Source organism: Arvicanthis niloticus, chromosome 4 (genome assembly GCF_011762505.2).
Source record: "Arvicanthis niloticus isolate mArvNil1 chromosome 4, mArvNil1.pat.X, whole genome shotgun sequence".
In the NCBI taxonomy this organism is placed as follows: Eukaryota; Metazoa; Chordata; class Mammalia; order Rodentia; family Muridae; genus Arvicanthis; species Arvicanthis niloticus.
The window spans coordinates 100137217-100158910 of NC_047661.1; the positions used below are offsets into that span (position 1 = coordinate 100137217).

Genomic DNA, 21694 nt, shown 5'->3' on the forward strand with positions numbered 1-21694 from the left:
TGACACAGGAGAAAACTCAAAGACAAAGAGGCAGACAAACTCACCCAGGCTGCAGAGCCGGGAAAGGCGGGGTCGGATGGCTAGGCGGTTTGTCTATCCCCAGAGCTTGGTGTGTGTGTGGTCTTCCCAGAGAATGTGCCTCTCTGGAGCCTCCATCCCTGCTTGCTGACCCACATTATCTTAGGTTCTGAGGTGGCCCTTCAGCATGGATGTCACTGTTAGTTCCTAATGATTTGTACAATGTCAAATCCTACAGGAATGGGGAGTTTTCCTTACAGGCAGGGGTAGACTTAAGCAAATATTAATGATATCGCAGATGCCATCTTTCTCTGAGTCTCCATCATGCAAATGAGAGTCTGGAGCATCCTCTGAGGGCCTCTGATAGATGCCTCCTGCTGCCCCTCAGCTGGCTTAGGAACTCTGTCTACATGTCCAGGCCCATTCTTGTGCTTGATGTGAAATGCAGGCTCCAGTGCTCACACAGGAGATCCAGAGTTTCCCTCCTCAAAGGCTGGATTAGCTTTTTCTTCCTTGGAGAGCTGTTGAAACACGGGTTTCCACTATAATATGGGTTCCCAGCACATTCTAGGAGCTGGCTCTGAGCCTCCAAAATCTTTTTTCCAACATTTCCTGGGCTCTGGCTACTACAGCTTGTTCAGACCAGACTTGTAAGGTACCACCGGGGTTACAGAAACACTCTTTTCATAGTTAGAGTGATGGTCATGATTTTCAGAGCTGTGCCCAGCCAGCTGGTGTCAGTTCTGGCTGAGGAATTGAACTTTGGCAAACTGGCATTGAGCTCTCTCCAGAGGACTGAAGAAACCCAGGAGAGGATCCTTTCCCTGACTGCTTTCTTCCCAAACCCAAGCCTCTCTGTGCCTCCTGCACCAGACCCTTGGTACCGAGTCTGCTTATTTTATAGGCCTAGATTAATAGCGTCTGGATGTAATTATAATGACAGCTAACATTAGTGCTGATTCCCCTGCCAGAGTGTGTTCCAAGTCCCTACAGATACCCGCTCATTTGGTCCTTATTAACATCATGTGCCATATTATCCCCACTTAGTAGACAAGGAATCCAGGGCTCCACAAAGAATTAATGTCACTTGTCCAAGACCACACAGCTGTTCAGTATTGCTGTGGGCCTCTGGATGGAGGTGGTCAACTGGCCCCAACTCTTAAACACTGTGCTGTAACACCTCTTAATATTGAGACATAGTGACAGACCCACATGTGATGGCGTATGCCTGTAGTCCCACCACTTGGGAGGCAGAGGCAGGAGGTACAGGTATGTGTACAAGACCACCCTTAGCTACATCGTTCCAGATCAGCCTGGGCTGCATTAATCTCGTCTCAAACAGCAACAGCAAATGCTACTGATGAGAAAGATGTAACTAGACTCTGGTTCCCCAGAAGGCATCATTTTATAGTGATTTATGAATTTTATAGCCAGATTCCAGTGTAGCTGGACAACTGTAGGTCTTACCCACCTTCTCCAGCTGCTGAGACATCAGCTCTCTGCATCTCATCTCAGACTCTATGTTGATGATGAGACTAGGATGCTAATTTGCACATGGACCTGGGCTAAAGGGCAACTTTGATACAGGAGTTATTAAGTCGGCTTAAAGTCAGAAAAACCATAGGGTAGACGGTATGGGTCTTGCCTGCCCCTGCCTCCATCCTATAGGATTGTGGATGGTTTCAGCTCCTGGAACGAAGCTGCAGAACTTGATCCAGAGCTGAGTAGCCTCCTTTCTATAGGAGGTTGAGCCCAGCATAGCTGTGGTTGGCATGAGCAATAGCTGGAGTTAAACCAGGCCTCCAGACAAGATGGAGAGACATGCTCTGAGATGCTGTTCTCTGGACATGGCATGGATGCTGCACACAGGAATCCAGCAGCAATGGTCACCTACACAAGACCTGCACAAAATTAGACCAGTTAAAAGTCCGTTATGGAGGGCTGGGTGTGGTGGCATATACCTTTAATCCCAGCAGTCAACAGGCAGAGGAAGGCAGATCTTTGCGTTCGAGGCTAGGCAGATCTACATAGTAAGCTCCAGGGCTACATCAAGGGCCATACTAAGAAAACTATAGTTAATTATAAAAAACTAGCACAGAGGAGGGAGGGCTCCCAAGGCCCCACCCCTAGTTGAAGAACATTGGAGATTGATGGCTGCTGAGGGAGTGTCACTTTTTTAAAAGAATTTTCTTACTGTCACTTTCCATCTAGCAGATGAGGAACCTACACCTCATCTAAAGGGCTGGGGCATGCTGTATGCACGCCCAGTGAACTAAGTGAGCCCAGCGGGCAGGTTGGACTGGTGTCGCAATGCTTGCTGTCCTGTGCTGGTAGAAGGAATGAGGATGACTTAGGTCTAGCCCTCTTTGTGATACATCACATGCAAGCTGGATAAGTTGGCACATGTCTATAATCCCAGACCTTGGGAGGTAGAAGCAGCAGGAGGATCAGGAATCCAAGGTCATCCTTGGTTACAGAGTGAGTTTGAGGCTAGTCTGGGCTACACAAGACCTGTCTCTAACAGCAAGATTCATCAGTTCATATATGTGATTGAACAGTAAGAGAGAGTTTTAGAGGGTACCCACTCCCTCCAAAAAACAGACACCAGCTACCCATGAGGTGGCCCCCGGGGTGCTCTTGCGACGTCCCCTTTGCAACCTGAGAGTCATTGCATAGACTCCCCACAGCACTGTATGGTCTGTGTTTTTTAAAGTCTGGGCTCTGTTTCAAGCTATCAGGGAGGGTCCATGTCAACTCTCTCCTTTCCTTGACTTGCTGGATTGTCACCTCTGTCTCCTGTAGCACCCATTTACAGCCTGTTTGTGAGCACAGAAGGAAATAGCAGTAATTATGGATTTTCCTCTAAGGAGTTGGGACAAAAGTCACGGAAGAGCCAGCTGAGTTTGTAGTTAGGGCAGCAAGTAAGAGTGTGTGATGCTTTAAAGTAAAATGTACACTGTAGCCAACGCTGAGAAGGGTGTGCCTGGGGGGCAGGGGTCCGGACAGTGGGGCCGAGAAGGGTGTGCCTGGGGAGCAGGGGTCTGGACAGTGGGGCTGAGAAGGGTGTGCCTGGGGAGCAGGGGTCTGGACAGTGGGGCTGAGAAGGGTGTGCCTGGGGAGCAGGGGTCTGGACAGTGGGGCTTCAGGCTTCAGTGGGGAGAACACAGCAGCAAATAGGGGAGTAGCTTTCTGGGTGTGAGCAAATAATTTTTTTTTTTTTTTTGGTTTTTCGAGACAGGGTTTCTCTGTGTAGCCCTGGCTGTCCTGGAACTCACTCTATAGACCAGGCTGGCCTTGAACTCAGAAATCTGCCTGCCTCTGCCTCCCAAGTGCTGGGATTAAAGGTGTGCGCCACCACCGCCTGGCCGCAAGTAAAATTTCCAAGGAGTATAAAAAGCTGGCGGTACGTGTTTAGATCCCCTACATTGTTCCCGCCCAGACCTAGGAGAGGGCCTAGGGTATGGCACAAGAGGTATGAATGAGTCTGGTGGTTGGGTTGACTTAAGAGGGACACCGTTCACAATACAGGTTAGGATTCAGTGCAGCTACCTTGAGAGGAAGCTCCCAAATCATAGGCTTCCTGAGGCTTGACAGTGACATAGAAAACTGGGGACCCTGTGGATGTGTGGGCCCCATGGATATCAGAGCCCCCAGCCTGATGTCTCCCTTCTCAGCTGTTGTTCCCAGCTATGGCTTCCCCCTCAGGGTCCAGGGTATCATGGAGGTGCTGGTTCTCCCATGTCATCCCAGATGTTCTTCCAAGTCAGTCTTCCAAGGGTGGACCTCAGTGTGGCATTTTATAAAACACAAACCGTCAGGAGCACCGGCTTTGAGCTGAAGGGTGGTGACGCACTGGAGAAATAGGACCGCAGATAATTTGGGAGAAAAGCTGCAGAAGCCTCCCTCTGGGTTGTTTGTCCCTGCAGCGTTACTGAGCTCTTGAGGTGTTCAGGCCTTGCCTGAGGCGCTGCTGTAGGGAAAAGGGGAAAAGGTTCTTTTCCCATGAAACTTAGAGTCTAGCAAGAGGCAAGACAGACAACAGGCAGCCATCAGCTGACAGCTTGCCATCCATACATGTGTCTTCAGATGTAACTTTGCATAATTAATGCCCAGAGCTGCCAGTGTCAAACACTGCTGTGTGAGCCTCACAAGAGTCGTGGCAGTCAGCCTTGCACACTCTTGATATAAGTTCCACTATCAGATGTCCCTCACTAGGCATAGTGGCCCACACTGCTAATCCCAGCACTCTGGAGGCAAAAGCAAAAGCATTCCTGTGCTAGAAAGGCCAGCGTGGGTCATGTAGTGAGTTCTAGGCCAGCCTGGGCTACAGTGTGAGACGCCATCTCAAATGAGCAAACTGAATGAACAAAACCACCTTTGTATGTCTGTCCTGAGGTCCTGAGAGAGATGGAGGAGGGAGAGGAGAGGAAGAAGTGAAGATCCACCCCGAAATCCACCCACATCACACCAGCCAGCACCATGAAGGGCGGCATGCACAGTTAATCCTAAATCTGATTCTGCTCTGCTTGGCGGGGGAAGACTTAGGGACCATTCTCTCTTTGTTAAGCAGTGTGTGAGGAGTAATTCTGTGGCTCTTTGAGGCATCTGGAGGACATGCTGGAGAACTTGGGGAAGCACAGAGGCCTGGCCTTTCCCTTCTCACATAACCTTCAGTGAGTGATACCCAAACCTGGTTTAGCTGGGAACCCAGGATGGGTCATGTTCAGTGTGCTTGTACAAGGGGGAGTGATTCTAAATCTAGCCTGGAGCCAGTGTCAACTAGCTAGAAATCCTGCTGCCGTTACTCTGCAATGCTCTCAAGCTATTTGGGGTGAAGGACCAGTTTTTCCCTTTAAGTTCTATTCCTAGTGTGCCTTAAAAATGAAATAGTACATTAGAAAAATTAAACCAAAAAAAAAAAAAAGTGTTTTTTCAATCTGGATGTCTTAGTTAGGGTTCCTATTGCTGCAATGAAAAACCATGACCAAAAATAACTTAGGAAAAAAGGGGCTTATTTTGTTGACTCTTTCATCATCAAAGGAAGTCAGGAGCAGAGCAGGAATCTGGAGGCAGGAGCTGATGCAGACGCCATGGAGGGGTGCTGCTTACTGGCATTCTCCTCAAGTCTTGCTCAGCCTGCTTTCTTATAGAACCCAGGACCACTTGCCCAGCTATATCCAATGGACTGGGCCTTCTCACATCAACTACCAATTAAGAAAATGCCTTACAGACTTGCTTCTGCAGCTCAGTCTTTATTTTCAATTGCAGTTCCCTTCTCTCAGATGACTATAGCTTGTGTCATGTTGAAATAAAAACTAGCCAGCACACTGGGCATAAGTAGTAATATATGCCTGTAATCCCAGCACTTGAGAGACTGAGGCAGGAGGATTATTAATTCAAGAGTAGCCAAGGCTATACAGATAGCAAGACCCTGTCTCAAACAAAACAAACAAACAAAAAAATCAGACTGGGGTTAGATTGGTAGACATAACTCTTGCCATGCAGTCATGAGGATCAGAGTTTGATCCCCAGAACTCCACAAAAACAGGTTGGGTATGGTAACCTGTATGGGAGGTAGAGATTGTGGATTCCTGGAGCCAGCCGCTAGCCAGATTGTTCAAAGCAGTGAGTTCCAGAGTCAGTCAGAGACCCTACCTCAATATATATGATAGGGAATACATAAGAGATGTAGGGGAGATACTTAGAAAACGGTACCCGGTCCTGCTTGTTCCTGGGCAGCTGCCATGTTCCCGCTGCTCCTCGGCTCTGACCGGGGCTCCAGCTCCGGCTAGCTAGATGCCCAGGCCCTGGCACCCATGAGACGCCAGTGTGGGGGATGGCAGCATCCACAAAGCTTGGCTGAACCCCAGACAATATCTGCCATCCTCGCAGTACCCAATAGAATTGAGACTCTTAAAGCTTAATGATTATCTAGAGGATTTAGATACTTAGAAATGCTCAAATAACAAGATTCCCACACAATTAGAGTTGTTACCCAATATCTAACCTTTTGATAGAAGTTGCTACCCAGGACAGCTTTTGACCCATACGTGGTTCTCCATGGCTGATAGCCTCCTTCTTCTCCTCCCCTTCCTCTTTTTCTCCCAGCTCCACCTCCTCTTCTACTGCCTATTCACCAAGCTCCACTGAGAGTACAGTGTAGCAGAATAAGCATCCTGCTACAAAGGGATATCAAGGAAGTTGCCCAGTATCCACCTCAGGCCCCTCCAGGCACCCATCTGTGCATCCATCCACATGTCAGCTTGAAATTCATACACACACACATGTGCAAGAAATTATCTATAGAGGGCTGGAAAGATGACTGTGCTGTTAATAGCACTTGTTGCTCTAACAAAGGACCTGTTTCTGGTTCCCAGCACCCACAGGGTGGTTCATAACCACCTGTAATTCCAAGTCCAGAGGACCTGACGCCCTCTTCTGGCCTCTACTGGCATTGTATACACATGACAAACATGCAGGCAAAATACCCATAGGAATAAAATTAAAATAAACAGATGCTTTAAAAAAAATAAATATTTTAAACATTATTTTAAAGATTATGTATAACTCAGACATTTATTTTAGATTGGGGGGGGATGAAAATTGCTCCATCTGCTTAGAAATCTTTTATAAGCTAACTTTAATTCCTGACTGAAGTTTGTCCAAAAGAAAAGGAAAGAAAGAAAGAAAACCAGAGCCTTTGCTACCAACCTGGAGGACTATGCTTTGGGCTATACTGTCCCTGAGGCCCAGGTCAGAGGCCACTGGGGAACTGCTGTCCTTCCCAGCTCCATCATAGGACAGTTATAAAAGAGAATGAGGAAGCTCCCACAGGAAGAGAGCCTCCTGGCCGAGCTCCTCTGGCCCTTCCACCTCTTGCTCAGCTCATTGCTTTAGGAGCGATTTCCCTGCCAGAGCTCGATGCGCAGGTGAAGATTCTGTCCTGTACCTGCAGCTGGAGAAGCGAGAGGTCACGGCTAATTGTCGTCCGTCTCCAGTTCCATTTGGGGCTTACGTTCGTTTGCTCAGCAAAGTGGAGGACCATCGAGGTGGTGGTCATCTGCGGCTGGCATGGTCTGCCCCGGCCTGGGGAAGGTGAGATCACTGTGGGCTCTGTGTTACAGTTCTCCAAGGAGAGGCACATCATGGACAGGACCCCTGAGAGGCTAAAAAAGGAACTGGAGGAGGAGCTGCTGTTAAGCAGTGAGGACCTACGAAGCCACGCCTGGTACCACGGCCGGATCCCCCGACAGGTACGCTCTGCTCCCCTCAGGGACTCTCACTCTGATGGCACTGTTGAATCCTGCTCAGAGACCACAGAACGCTCGTGCTGCGAAGTGACTTAACTTAGAACCGTCTCTAAAGAGACCTTTGGAAGAGCTAAAGGTGGGACTCCAAATATATTTCCAGCCATGAGGGAAAAAACAGTGCTCCTGGGGTCTACATACATGTGCAGTACCAGCTGCCAGAAGTACATAGATGCCTGGGTTTCAGATTAATTAAGCCCTTGGCCAGTGGCCAGAGCCTCCTACTACTTGCACCCTTTTTTGAAGGCAATGACTTACCTTTGCAAAGTTCTTGTGCCACAGGGCAGGTGGCACAGACTGACAAGGCCACCCCTGCTTCAATGGGGCAAGCGAGTGTCCACTCTCTTCTGTTATTCTTCACTGAGTCCTGTGATTCAAAGATGGGGAAGAAGAGGGATGACCCCAGGGGCCATGGCTTTATGGCTCAGGATATTTCACTTGGTTGTCATTAATAATGTTATTATTTGATACTATAAGAGTTAAAAAATAGGCTAAGTCTGCAGAATTGAAGTGTGCAGCTCCCCATGGGTTTTTATTATAAGCATAATCTGGCCAGTCATTAATCAAGGACAGCACAGCAGGAAATGCATATCCAGGTCTAAGGAGGGTGGCAGCATGTTGTAAATACTGTCTTTGGTGTAACCAGTTTCAGTTTTTAAAAATTATTATTTCATTTATTTATTTATTTATTTATTTATTTATTTATTTATTTTGTGTGTGTGTGTGTGTGTGTGTGTGTGTGTGTGTGTGCAGTGTGCCACAACACACACACAGATATCAAAAGACAACTCTCTTTCCACCACATGAATCTCAGGGATCCGAACTCAAGCACCTTCACTTGCTAAGCCTTATCTTACCAGCCCCATATTTTTTTTTAATACTGTCAAAGAAATCATTCTTATTCCGATCTTGAGATAAATATTTCTTGTAACCTTAAAACCGATGGTAGAAGATACAGATAAGAAAAAAGAGAATTCAACTCCTATCCCTGATTGTCTCCCCTGGAGATAGTTGTTATGAGCATTTTGGTGTGTATCCCTCCAGACCTCTTCAATCAAAACGGAGATCCTCCTGCTTTCTGTGGTCCACTTTCCTCACTTAATGATGCGCCCTGGGAATTGGCTCGGGCTGTAAACTCTTCCGCTGCACCAGCGCACGCTGTGTATATGGCCATCACGCACACACATCACAATTTATGGGGTACTTAGAGTGTTCCTAGCAGCCGGAGTAACATCCTGTAAGATAACTACCATGTTCAGACCTATAATTCTTTCTACTGGCTCAATTCCGGGAAATGGAATTTCTGCATGAAAATGTATTTTTAAGGCAAAGAGGCAGTTATAAAGTAACCATGGCAGCACACTATTCTGAGCTAGCAGAAGTATAGCGTCACTTGGATGCTAGAATATCCTAGGGAAAAATGTCATCACTGCTGTCCTTGTTAGTGTGCCAGGAGGGTGAGCTCTCAGGAGTACATCATTTTGGACTGACTGACTGAAACTCTATGGCGATGGTAGTAGGGTGCCAACACTCCATCCCTTTGAGGCTTTCAACCACTCTATAAGCAATAGCATTATCTACAACTTATGGATGATGTAACTGAGCCACAAGGCACTTATGTAATTTGTCTAGTCACACAGCTGGGGCAGAATGCAAACCTAGGTGTTCAGGCTCCGGAATGATGGACTGGACCACAGTATACATCTTCGCTTAAACATCGGCATTGCTGTAGTGGGCACCTATGGGGATGTCCATTGTGTTGCAGGCACTGTACTTGGGCTTTGCCTATCTCTCATATGCAAATGGATTATCTTTACAATAACTTTGTGAGGTGAGGAGACCTCAGGTGACTTTGTATTTTTATTTTTTCTAGCCTCATAGCCTGCCCAGAATCCACCGTGTCATCCCTGGGTTCATCCTGCTCTCTAGACAAGAATCTTAGGGGGATGTTTAGGGGACCCATAGAGCCGCTTCCCCCTCCCTTTGCTGACTAGAAGGAAAATCAGACCCTTTGAGCACACAACCTCATTTCTTCCCTCTGTTTTACATCCTTCAAGTCTGTGTAAATGTCCTCTTCTTGGGACAGCTTCCTGGCCACTCTCATCTGAACAATAGCCCCCCCCCCCATGTAGCCCATCTCCCAAAGTTTTTTTTTTCCTTAGCTTCACAATATCTTACTCACAATACCTACCACTGTCTGCTCTGAGAGTGCTACGCCAATCTCTCTCTCTCTCTCTCTCTCTCTCTCTCTCTCTCTCTCTCTCCAAAGTCCCCGAGGAAGTACACTTAGTCATTGCTGTGTCTCCTGAGCCTGCAGTAGTGCTGAGTACGTAGCAGATGGTCCATAAGTAGTTTGGGTGTTTTGTTTTGCATTTGAGAGAGGGCTGACCTCGAATGTATTATGTAACCCAGGCTGGCTTCAAACTCACAGTCCCCCGTCTCAGTTTCCTGAGCACATAGACCACCACTGTGCATGGCCATACCCAGCTAGGATACAGTTCTTGAGTGTGACATTTAACAAACAAACTAAAGCCGTGACTCAAAAGGGGAGTGCTAGGTAGGATATGGCTCCATTGGTAAAATAGTCATCTTGCAAGTACAAGGATCTCAGTTCAATCCCCAGAACCCACATTAGAAACAAAACAAAAATAAAAAGCAGGAGAGGCAGGTGTGGTAACACATGCACTAGAGACACCGAGAGAAGCAAATCCCTGGCTTGTGGGAGACCGATTGTGCCTAAGATTCCTCTGGTCTCGGCACGCATGTGCACACATGCGCACACGGAGGCAACATAGCAGCGCTGCCTTCTCCTACGTTCTTAAGAGAGTATGTTTGCCTTTCCTGCTCCTCATTCACCATTTTGTCTACAGGTGTCTGAAAACCTTGTGCAGCGTGATGGGGACTTCCTGGTTCGTGATTCCCTGTCTAGCCCAGGAAACTTTGTCCTGACCTGTCAGTGGAAGAACCTTGCTCAGCACTTTAAGATCAACCGGACTGTTCTGCGGCTCAGTGAGGCCTACAGCCGTGTGCAGTACCAATTTGAGATGGAGAGCTTTGACTCCATCCCCGGGCTGGTCCGCTGCTACGTGGGCAACCGGCGGCCCATCTCCCAGCAGAGTGGTGCCATCATCTTCCAGCCTATCAATAGGACAGTGCCCCTCTGGTGTCTGGAGGAGCGTTATGGTACCTCCCCAGGCCGAGGCCGGGAGGGCAGCCTTGCTGAGGGAAGGCCAGATGTAAAGAGGCTGAGCCTCACCACAGGTAGCCTCCAGGCTCGGGAACACTGCTTGCCCCGAGGAAACCTCCTCAGGTAGGTTTGTGGGGTGCTGGGGGCCTGGCTCAGGCTAAGGGGAGGAGAGGACATTAGTACACCCACAGTGGACGGCTGTCACTTAAAGAGCATCGAAAGCAAATGGTGGGGCTGGATGCATGATGCATGCCTGTAATGTTAGTGCTTTGAGGCGGAAATGGGGGTGGGGGGGGAATGCCCCAAGTTCAAGGCCATCCTCGACTACAAAATGAGATCCCTATCTCTCACACAAAAACAATAAAAAAAAACCCAGCAAAAACAACAACAGGGTCTGAGCAGGGGATATTTGGGGGACACTGAAAAGAAGAGGAGGTTCTAGGGATTTAATGTGAGACATTCAAGGACCAGAGGAGCCTGGAGGGTTGATTGGCCAGGCTAGAGTGGAGGGTCTGTGTAAGGGAAGCAGAACTGAGTAGCAGTAAGCGCAGAACGGGGAGAGAGACCGAAGCAGGGAAGCCAGTGTAGGTTCCAGCAAGGGCCCAGGCCGGAAGTGGGTGGGGTGGGGTAGACTTCTGAGGTCTTCAAGGTTAGAGGGAGATTGAAAAGCCCACCTAGGCAGTGTTCTATGGGGAGGGCAGGGACGTACTGAGTATCAGCATCCAGCAGGGGTCAGTGCTGAGGCTAGGGACTGGTGGAAAAGGACTGACTTGCAGGGAACAGATGGGGTTTAAAGCGCAGAGGGAGGAAACTGGACCCGGTGGCCCTGGGATTGAAGAGAAGCGTGCAAGAGACTAGGCAGGAAAGGACTGAGAAGCGAGCTCTGTATTTGCATAGGACCTGGCTTCCAGAGCTGAGAAGCCTTGACAGAGCCAATTGCTGGAGCGGGGGGGGGGGGGGGGGGGGGGGGGGGGGGGGGAGGAAAGCTGAGATACAGACTGGACCCTTCTAGTGTGCAGCAGCCCTGCCCCTGCTCCTGGCTTCTGAGCCCCCACATATAAGTCAGCGTGTCTATTTGCCGCTCCGCTTTCCTGTCTGGGCCAAGAGAAAATATAAACTATAATTTCTTTACTGCAAACGCCTTATGAAATACAGGACTGTGTAAGTAACACAAACTGTAACTGTTGCCTGGTATGTATTAGTCAGCAACTGACTCAGAACCCGTGGCTCCACGCTGGTTCCATGTGGCTAGCTGTGCCACCCCTGGGAGGACACCTTAACTTCTCTGGGACTCCCTTTCCTGGTCTGGAAGCATAGAAGCAGCGAGGGTGCAGGAAGTGGAAAGTGTTGACTTACAGCAGGTGCTGGTATTCCTGGTCACTGTTTCTCTCTGCAGGGGAGGCAAAAGTCAGACTTAGCAGGGGGGCAAGGAAGGATATGGGAGATGCTCTTTTCTGATTGTCCTTTGGAACGCAGAGGCTCTGGTACAGCTTCCCACAGGAAGCAGCCAACACACTTCAGGTGGGGGAAGGGCAACCTCAGCATGACCAATGGCCTTCATGGGCTAGTCATTCTACCCTGCTGCCCTTCAGTGACTTCCCCACGTCAGCTTTGGCCCACTGCCACCTGCTGCTTGGCTGGCAGCCTGAGGCCCCTGGGCAAAGGTGTGCATTCTCAGGCACCCGACTTTGCACCTAGCTAGCTGCCCTGGGCCCCTGGAATGATCTGATTGGTTGATTGCTGATCATGGCGGACATGACTCAAATATCATTTCTCCGAATTTCCTTTTGTAATTTGCTCCGACCTACTTATCTTTGAGTGGTTGCTGGGAGGGTTTTTATTTAATTTTTTCCGTTTGTTTGTTTCCAAAGGTAGGAAAGATCTTCCGGTTTGTATGAGACTGGTTTATGTTTCAGGATCTGTTCATTGCAGCCTGGCTGGTACTGTGTGTCTCTTCCTCTATCAACAGAGTCCAGGCTACTGGCTGTAATTAGAATGATCCCCAATTAATCAGGACAGAGGGAGGGTTGGAGACAGTGCCTCAACTTACCCTCTACCTTTCCCCTGGGTGGTTGTGCTCTGGGCCTCCCAGTAACCATTTGGTGACAGTACTGGAGACTTTTCCCTCTAACTCAGCAGTTAGAGGTCATCTGCGGGTGCTCCAGGCCCAGCCAGGAAGATAGGTATGACAGCCACCCCTGGAATCTGCAGGTTCTTAGGGATGGAGAAGGGGAGTGTCAATCTGTACATAGAAATGGAGAGCGGCCTCCAGCTTCCTCCCGGTTGACGTTGATCCATTGTGGAAAAGTCGTGTTAGTTAAATAAGCCATTTCCCCAGGGAGTGAGAATCATTTAAAGCTTTTTTTTTCCTTTTTAAAGTACACATTCCAGTTCATCAGATGCCTTCCCACTGCTCCCCAGAGGATTGTGACCCATTCAGCATGCTCTCTTCAACAGGATGGAAGGGCTGAGGAAGGAGCCTCGGACTCGGCTGCTCCGGCCCAGGGACCCGGCACACCCTGTCAGTTGCCCCTCCTCTTCGACCTTTCCTTTACTGTTAGGGTATGCGTGGCTGCATTCATTCTGGGAGTTTTCGCTTCTTAACTCTCCGTGACGTGACGCTGCCTAAAGGAGGGTTTTGCTACTTAATGACATGTTTCTGCCTGGTCTCTGGCTTCAGGAATAAAGAGAAGAGCGGCAGCCAGCCCGCCTGCCTGGATCACGTGCAGGACAGGAAGGCCTTAACCCTCAAAGCTCACCAGTCGGAGAGTCACCTGCCGATAGGTAGGTGTGGGGGGCATGTCAGCCAAGAAGGTAGCGGTGTGGCTCTGGGCGCCCTCGGACTTTTTCTGCTCAAACAAACCACGGGGTTTGAAGCCTCCCTAACCTCAGCTTGGAGGCGAGGTTGGCAAGACTGTTTGGTTGTGGTACGCTGAGCTTGACGCTTTACGTATTGGAGCATTTAAGTTCCATAATGAAACTTCAAAGCGGGTGCAGTTATCCTCATGTTGCAGCTGGGGAAACTGAGGAATTAAGGTATTGAGTACGAGGGTCACCTAGCATTCGTACCCAAGATTTTTACATTTCAAACCCTGTTGATAAGTGGTAGTCACCACGATAGAAGGGCTCATTCCTTAGCTGTCCCCTGACCCCCATCAGTGGCTCAGTTTGTCCTGGGGCTGCTGATGGAGCCGCTGGACACCTTGCTGTTTCTCTGTGTTCTTTTCACGACCAGAAGAGTGGTGGGGCATGGAACTTGGGAAGTCCATAAGCATTTAGTGCCAGTGGGAGAGTTTTTCGTTTCTTTTAATGAGTAACCTTCCACAGGGCCACAAAGTGATTTTTCCCAGTGCTCCTTTGTAAAATGTTTGTTTGGCTTATCTCCGTGTGTCTAACTATCTTCCTTCATCTCTTGCTCTCTCTTTCATGCTGCCTGAGATCCACCCTGACTCTGTGACTCAGAGCCCTTAGTGCTATGTGGCAGAAGGTTTCTATTTCTTCTGACAAGATTGTGCTGTTTACTGCCCAAGACATGTTTCTCTGTTCTGACTGCCCCAACCTGCTATGACCATAAAATGGTGTTAGAGCCCAGCCCTTGGGATTCAGAATCACCTCTACAGTGAGGTGGAGCCAGGGAAGCCTTCACAGTGTTCTCAGCTGCCACAAACCAGACCTGGTGTGAGAAAGTGACGGTGTTTTCTTTTGTGGCAGAGAGGGGAACCCAAGGGCATAGGGTGAGAGCTGGAAGCGGTCACTCCTATTTTGTTTTCTGTTCTCCAGACAAGTGAGCTTTCTCTGACTTTCTTTTCTCCTCCACAGGCTGCAAGCTGCCCCCCCAGTCTCCGAGTATGGACACAAGCCCTTGCCCCAACTCTCCCGTGTTCAGGACTGGCAGCGAGCCCACTCTGAGTCCGGCACTGGTACGAAGGTTCTCTTCGGATGCTAGGGCAGGGGAGGCGCTTCGGGGATCGGACAGCCAGCTGTGCCCCAAGCCACCCCCCAAACCCTGCAAGGTGCCCTTCCTCAAGGTTCCCCCCTCTCCATCTCCCTGGCTCAACTCAGAGGCCAACTACTGTGAACTGAACCCCGCTTTTGCGGTGGGCTGTGACCGGGGAGCCAGGCTTCCCTCACAAGCTCACAACAGCCACGAGATGCTGCTGACAGCCAAACAGAATGGGGCATCGGGTCCCCGGAACTCTGGCATCAACTACTTGATCCTTGATGGGGATGACCAAGTGAGACATTGGGATCCGCTGGCAGCGCAGACGGATGAGGGACAGGAGGACAAGACCACGTTTGTGCCACCTCTCATGGAGACCGTGTCATCATTCAGACCCAATGACTTTGGGTCCAAGCTCCTCCCTCCAGAGAACAAGCCCCTGGAAACGGCCATGCTGAAACATGCGAAAGAACTGTTCACCAACCATGATGCCAGGGTCATTGCGAAGCACATGCTGAGTGTGGACTGCAAGGTTAGTGTTCTGTGGCTGTCCCCTTCCTCTACTCTACCTGGCCATACCCTGCCTTGCTGGGTAGATGTTTTGTCATAGAGAAAAAAAGCCAGACAGTAACGCAGGTGTGGAGATTTATTTGCAGGGTGGGAACTACTGTCAGAGCAACCTTTGCCCAGCAGGAAACTTGGACAGAGGGAGGGCAGACCTGCCCCTGAACCCAACCTGCTAAAGACAAGAGGGTCTGTGACTCCTCCTCCTCCTCTTCTTCTTCCTCCTCCTCTTCTTCTTCCTCTTCCTCTTCTTCTTCCTCCTCCTCTTCTTCCTCTTCTTCCTCCTCCTCTTCCACCTCTTATTCTTCCTCCTCCTCCTTCTTCCTTCTCCTCCTTCTTCCTCCTCCTCCTCTTCCTCCTCCTCCTCCCCTCTTCCTCCTCTTCCCTCCTTACTTAGTTAAGAACTCCCCTCAGCCCTGTCAGAACTGGACCAGCGGGGGGCAAAGGAGGATAGCAGAAAGGCTGGTTGCGGGCGTGGCAGGGCCCTTGCTGTTTTATGCTATTACGCATTATACTTACATGGCATATTTATTTTATTTCCAATATGATCTTTACAATAATCATCTTCAACTTGATTTTTTTTTTAACAAAAATTGTTCAAGTTAAAAAAGTGTAAGATGCAGGTTAGAAGAAAAGATAAAATCCTACAAAATCCAGTTTCTGGGGTCAGTGAGATGGCTCATCAGGTATACGTAGCTGGCTGGCAAGCCACAACCTGAATACATTCCCCAGAACCCACATGGTTGAAAGAGGACCAGCTTCTGCAAGTTATCCTCTGACCTGCACACACACCGTGGCATATATACATGTGTACACATGCATACACACACGCAAAATGTAATTTAAAAAGAAAATCTTAGAACTCAGGCTAGAGAGATGGCTCAGTGGTTGAGAACACCGGCTGCTCTTCCACGGGACCTCAGTTTCGTTCCCAGCACCCACATGGCAGCTTTCAACTGTCTATAACTCCATGTCCCGGGGATCTGAGACCCCTTTCTGGTGTCTGTGGGTACCAGTCACACATGTGTTTCATAGACATACATGCAGGCAAAACATGCACACACATGAAATAAAATAAAAAATAAAAGCTAATTTTAGAAACTCCAGAATGCCAGGCCTGTTCACATTTGTAAATAACACTGTTTATCATCCACAGAATTCCAAGCCTGACTCTCATTCTACATCTACATACATCATCTTTGATTTTTTTTTTTACAGATTTATTTATTTGTTTTCTGTATATGAGTGCTCTGTTTTCATGCACACCAGAAGAGGGGATCAGATTCTATTCCAGATGGTTGTGAGCTACTCTGTGGTTGCTGGGAATTGAACTCAGGACCTTTGGAAGAGCAGCCAGTGCCATCTCTCCAGCCCCGCCCTCATTTTTAGTAGGGGCCTTTGCTTCAGGATGTAATGTATGTAAGCTCTTGGTATCCCTTAGACAACGGGCATCTTGGGCTTAGCCTACCTTCTTGGTATGTAGCAGTTGATACTTGGGCATTTGAGTGACAGATAAGGCCTCAGTGAAATCTGAAGCCCTGTTTCATTCAGCTCAGAGAAGGCCATGAATTTCAAAGGTTAGGTTTATTCAAAAGCTGGACTTCCCTTCCTGTGTCAGGAATCCTGCCTGCAAATCTAATCCCCTAGCAATACCCCAGGGAGTTTGGGGCCTGATAAAGGACTCCCAGAATAAACTGGAGGGTCACTGAATAACCAGGGTAGAAAAAGCCCTTTTCCTGAATCCAGGACTGAAAGGCTAACTAGATGGGGATGTGGATGGGGGTGTCATCCATGCTCGGAGAAGAAAGAGCGTGTGTCCCTGCTATGCAGGCTCCAAGGAGAAAGCCAGGGAATGAGATTGCTGTGAAAGAACAGGACTTGTTAACTGGTGGCTGGGTGGCCTTGTGCAGAACACACGGGTAGGCAGAAAATTTGCCATGTTAAATCCTTACCTTACCTTGCCTGGTGTGGCAAGAGGACTGAGAGTTCCTGTCCCAGCAAGTCAGTCTGGCTGGGCCTTGGGTCTGAGCGTTCAGTACCAGCAGGCCAGAGGTAAGTGAGATTCACACCTAGTGTGAGCCTGCCCACAAGCCCCAGGAGGAAGCTCCTTGTGTACACAGGGGTCTGTAATTACAGAACAACTTCTTCCCGTGGCTGTCTATGAGGGCTTGAGTGTCTAGAAGGAGAGAAAGGGGAGATGCCTGCCCATTCCTTACAGGTCTGAAAGCTTCCTACTGCTGTTGACATCCTTCAAAGGAGAGCCCAGGTCTGATGTCACTTGACAAGTATGCAGTCCTCCTCCTTTTCCTGCCCCGAGCATCTTGTCCTCCTCCTGGGCCTCCTCCCATACCTGTCTTCAGGTTTCCTTGAAAGATAGGTTTCTTGGGAGTCCCCAGCAAGCAGGGAGAAAGCAGCCTAGACTCTGCACACCCTAGTCTCATGGGTAAGGCTCTGTTCAGCCGTCCCCATTCTTCCCTCTACTACCAGGCAGAGCTAGTGTCTCCAACAGGGAAACTCCTCTCCCACTGTAAATGGAGCAGCAATGAGATGGAGCTGCCCAGGAGCCGGAAGCATGGAGCATCTGGGGCCGTGTGCCCATTCCCACCCCAGCACATGGTTCAGGAACAGCTGCGTATTAAGGGCATCAGGATAGTGGGTGTTTCTGAGCACACTGGAAGCTGGAGCCCATCAGTGTCCAGCACCCCAGCCCAGGGCCCTGCCACCTGCAGATGGGGACTGCTTGTGCCTCACTCACCCTGACACAGCAGTGTGGCACAGCTGCTCTGCCACCTACTGTCTTTGAATGGGGAACTGAAGTCTACCAGTTAAGAACTTGGCCTTCACGGATGAGTCCAGATCCCACCATTGCCCATCAGCAGCTGGCATGGCCCTCATTCTCTCTCCATTTGTGGAATGGAGTACCACCTACCCAGGTGGTCAGCAAAGACTGAGATAATATATTCCAAGCCCTGGGCACATTGCCTGGCCCAGAGTAAAGCACTAAGTGTTGATCAGTGTTACATGTTCAGCCTTGATTGAGCACCTGCCTTGTGCCCAGTTCACTGGCATCTCTCTCCTGGATGCTGCTGTTTGGTGGGAATGAGATGAGAGGAGATGTGATACAGGAACTTGGACCACAGCATGGCCAGGAAATGCTCTGGCGTGAGTGGCTGGACTCCCCAGGCTGGAGTAAGGGCTTGAAGCTAGAGATCACGGCCAACCCGAGATGACTTTGGAAGGCTGAGCAGTTGGCAAGTTGACGGCAGAATGTGTCTTGCATGCTTGGAGGCACATGTGTTATCAAAAGCTATGGGGATGGGGGCTCATCTAAATGAGATTCATTTCTGGATCAAAGAAGAGTGGGGATGGGTGGGCAGTGAAGGACCTGATTGTCATCCTCAGTGTTTGCAAGTGTCTGTGTCTGGGCTCGTACAGGATCTTGCTGTTATAGATAGCACTTTACCATCAAGCTAGGGAAACAAACCCATGTGTGAGTGGGCACAGGTCTGAGTCCTCTGTGCTGGGGACAGCAGAGCCAGAATGCCTAGTGACTGGGCCTGGCAGTCTGATTGCATTTTAGGCCTCTTGGTAGCTGAGAGGAAGACCAGGCCAGGTACCCATCAGGGGACCTCAGGACACCACAGGGTCTTGAATGTAGAAGAATGGGTCCACACAGTGGTAGCAAGTAGGACTTAGTGTCTTTCCTTAGGCATCCTGCCCTTCCTATACTCCCCTAGAGGACTTAGCCTAGACCCCAGTGTGGGATCAACATCCTTAGTCTTCCAGCTCAGCCCTAGAAAGTGTGCATGGCTCAGGAAAGAGACCTGGTGATGGGTGATTGACACTTGATTCTGACTAGAGGTTTTTTGCTCTCAGAATGGAGCCCTCAGAATGCCTCCTAATGCTTCCAGAAGAAAACCGTGTCAGTGGTGAACCTTTGAGGCTTACTACATAGAGGGTGTGGGTTTCAGTGCGTGTCAAAGAGGAACAGGGCTGAGAATCTCTGGCAGGATGGTGGGCAGAATGTGTGGAATGTATGGAGTGCCTTGCCATGGTCAAGGTGGGCCTCCCTTTCCCGAGATCTGGCCAGAATTGCCCCCTTTCCGCATGGCCAACGATTCACAACTTGTACTTTCAAATAGTCATTTGAATCCTTAGCAAAGCCCTTGAGAAGGGCAAATCTAAACTGCAGTGGTGAGTCTGGAATGAATCTTGAATCCTGTCCTATGTGCCACCACTGGACAGCCAGGTCCTCATGCTCGTACCCCAGGGCTGACAGTAGTTGCCTTGCTCAGCTACGGAAGTTTCAGGTCAAGTTGAATAACTAACTGGTGAACTTCCTGACGTGTGTGTGTGTGTGTGTGATATTATAAAAAATCTCTGCACTGCTTACATGCCTGGCATGGTTATGGTAGAAGACAGCCCACCACAGGAAGCACAGAGCCCATCTGGTGCCTGCCACATGTCCAGACTCTGTTAGACTCCCTGAATCCCAGGGTCACACTGCAGTACGTCAGTGAGGTAGCACGGACCCAGTTTAGAGATACAGCTGACCCCACTGTAATTTTTCAGTGTGCTGTATACTAAGAGACAGTCAGGTCTGAAGGATTCCATTCAAATGTGATTATGCACCTTAGAAATGAGATGGTAAAAAAAAAAAAATCACACTGTAAGAAACTGAAAGAACAGATTTAATCAATGAAGAAAAAAGCAAAGAATTGAGTCGAGATGAGATCTGGCTTGGACAAAGAAAGATTTTCTTTCAGGGAAACCTCTGTGGAGAAGACGTGGGCGTGTTGGTTTCCAGTCACCACATATGTTTTTAATGGCTTCCAGCCGTAAGGTACACTTACTGCACCCAGGAGAGGCGTAATTAAGGGCAATAGCAGCCAGCCATGGTTAAATGAGACCGTGAATGGTAAGGCCCAGGGCAGAGGGGAGTTCGGACAACACTCTGCTTTTCCACTGAAGAGACTGGTGGGCTCCACACACACTCACAGCCTTCTTGTTGGCAACAAAATGTGTTGCCAGGATCCAGCCTGCATCAGGCCAGAGCCTAATAAGTGATTAGTTCCCTGACTGGGCTTGAATGCGGACCAAGTCTTCAGGGAGTTCCGTCAGTCCTTTGCCCTCCAAGCATGTGTGTGTGTGTGTTCTTGTTCATGTGTGAGATAGTACACATATGAGGGTACATATGCCCGTGTCAGTGAGTGGAGGTAAGAGGACAACCCCTCAGGTATCCTGAGGACCTGGGGCTTGTCATGTAGGCTGGCTGACTGGTGAGCCCCAAGGATCTACCTATGTCTGCTTCCTCAGTACTGAAGATTAGGAGCCCACGCTACCATGCCTGTCTTTTTACACAGGCATTAGGAATCAATGTGCAGACCAGCCCCTCACCCAGTTTTATATTTTGTTATGTATGTTAAAATATTGTATATAAGAAACATTTCACATGTCACTCAAAGAAATCCAAGCACATTCCATCCACAGCCACAGGGTTTCCATGTACTGTCTTTCTTTCTTTCCTCATGCTAAATTAACACTGGGGCCAACACACTTCCTGATCTGGCGAATTTCTCCTCGGCTCCCGACAGGTTGCTAGGATACTAGAAGTCTCTGAAGACATGAAGAGGACCATGGGTGTGAGCTCAGGACTGGAACTCATTACCTTGCCTCATGGACGCCAGCTGCGCCTGGACATTATCGAAAGGTGAGCGTGCTGTCTCTGCATTCCCCACAGTCAGCTCCTTGCAGGAATGTGTGCAGCAGGATGCCCAGGGGGAGAGGAGCAGCAGCAGACTGTCCTGGAATCACGTCATTCCAGGGTGCACATGACTCTCCTCAAGCCGGAGCTGTGTCTGAAGCCATGGTGTGGCTGCAGCTAGAGCACTGCACCTTCCTGCTGCTTTCCTCCCCTCAGGAGCATCTCACTTGGCCTCTGGAGCTTAAGACTTCTTGATGAATTAGGATTGGGGAAGACTGAGGAGAAAAGATTCTGACCTCTTTCTTTAAAGGGTGGACAGAAGGACTGGGGATCCCCAGGCTCTGAAACCCTGGTGCCATTTTTCAGAAACACTGCACCCCTGAGTACTTTGTTTCTTTTCTTATTGCTGTACTAAATTACCCTGGCAAAAGCATCCCAAGAGAGGGTTTATTTCAGTTCACAGTCCCTCAGAGTGAGGAAGCCAAGACAGCAGGAACTCCAAAGATGTGGTCACACTGTATCTTCAGTCAGGAATGCAAGCTGCTGCTCTGTGCCCTTCTCCATACACAGAGCAGGGTCCCAGCTAGGGAGTGCCGCTGCCTACAGGGTGGTGTCTTCTTACCTCAGCTAATAAAGTCCCCCAGGGGCCCATCTACCACCTGATTGTAGATTCTCTCAAGTTAACGGTACTCATTGTCACACAAGGTGTTCATTAAACCACACAGGTATCTGTAATCTCAGAACTTGGGGGCTGAGGCGGGATGATTAAGTCCAGCCCAAGCTATATAATAAAGCCTTTTTGCAAACAATAAACAAACTATGAAACAAAAGGAAAGCATGCCCGTGAACATGGAATGCTTAGAGATGAGACATGTTTTTAAGACAAGAAACAGAAGACTAGATTTTCATATTAAAACAAAAACTGCCCCCCCCCCCCCGTGCTCACTAGTGTGCAAATTATTTCCCAGTCACCA

At 49.2% G+C, this 21694-nt stretch overlaps 1 protein-coding gene and 1 long non-coding RNA gene across 6 annotated transcripts in view; one reads left to right on the plus strand and one right to left on the minus strand.

The window, feature by feature from the left end:
* Positions 1-21694, plus strand: part of Bcar3 (BCAR3 adaptor protein, NSP family member) — a 110024-nt gene that overhangs the window by 78621 nt on the left and 9709 nt on the right. For 3 of the 5 annotated variants that reach the window (XM_034500528.2, XM_076933203.1, XM_034500530.2), the window contains 5 exons: positions 7143-7271; positions 10196-10635; positions 13193-13296; positions 14332-14984; positions 20611-20726. In XM_034500528.2, coding sequence (XP_034356419.1) covers positions 7143-7271; positions 10196-10635; positions 13193-13296; positions 14332-14984; positions 20611-20726 — 1442 coding nt within the window. Of the gene's footprint in view, positions 1-7142; positions 7272-10195; positions 10636-11519; positions 13075-13192; positions 13297-14331; positions 14985-20610; positions 20727-21694 lie in introns of those variants that run through there. The other 2 variants (XM_034500529.2, XM_034500531.2) reach the window with 2 other exon arrangements.
* On the minus strand, positions 6592-12004 carry LOC143442124 (uncharacterized). The gene is made up of 3 exons (XR_013110105.1): positions 11869-12004; positions 7584-7692; positions 6592-7104 (listed from the first exon to the last, which is right to left on the minus strand). It is a non-coding gene; the product is annotated as an uncharacterized LOC143442124 (long non-coding RNA).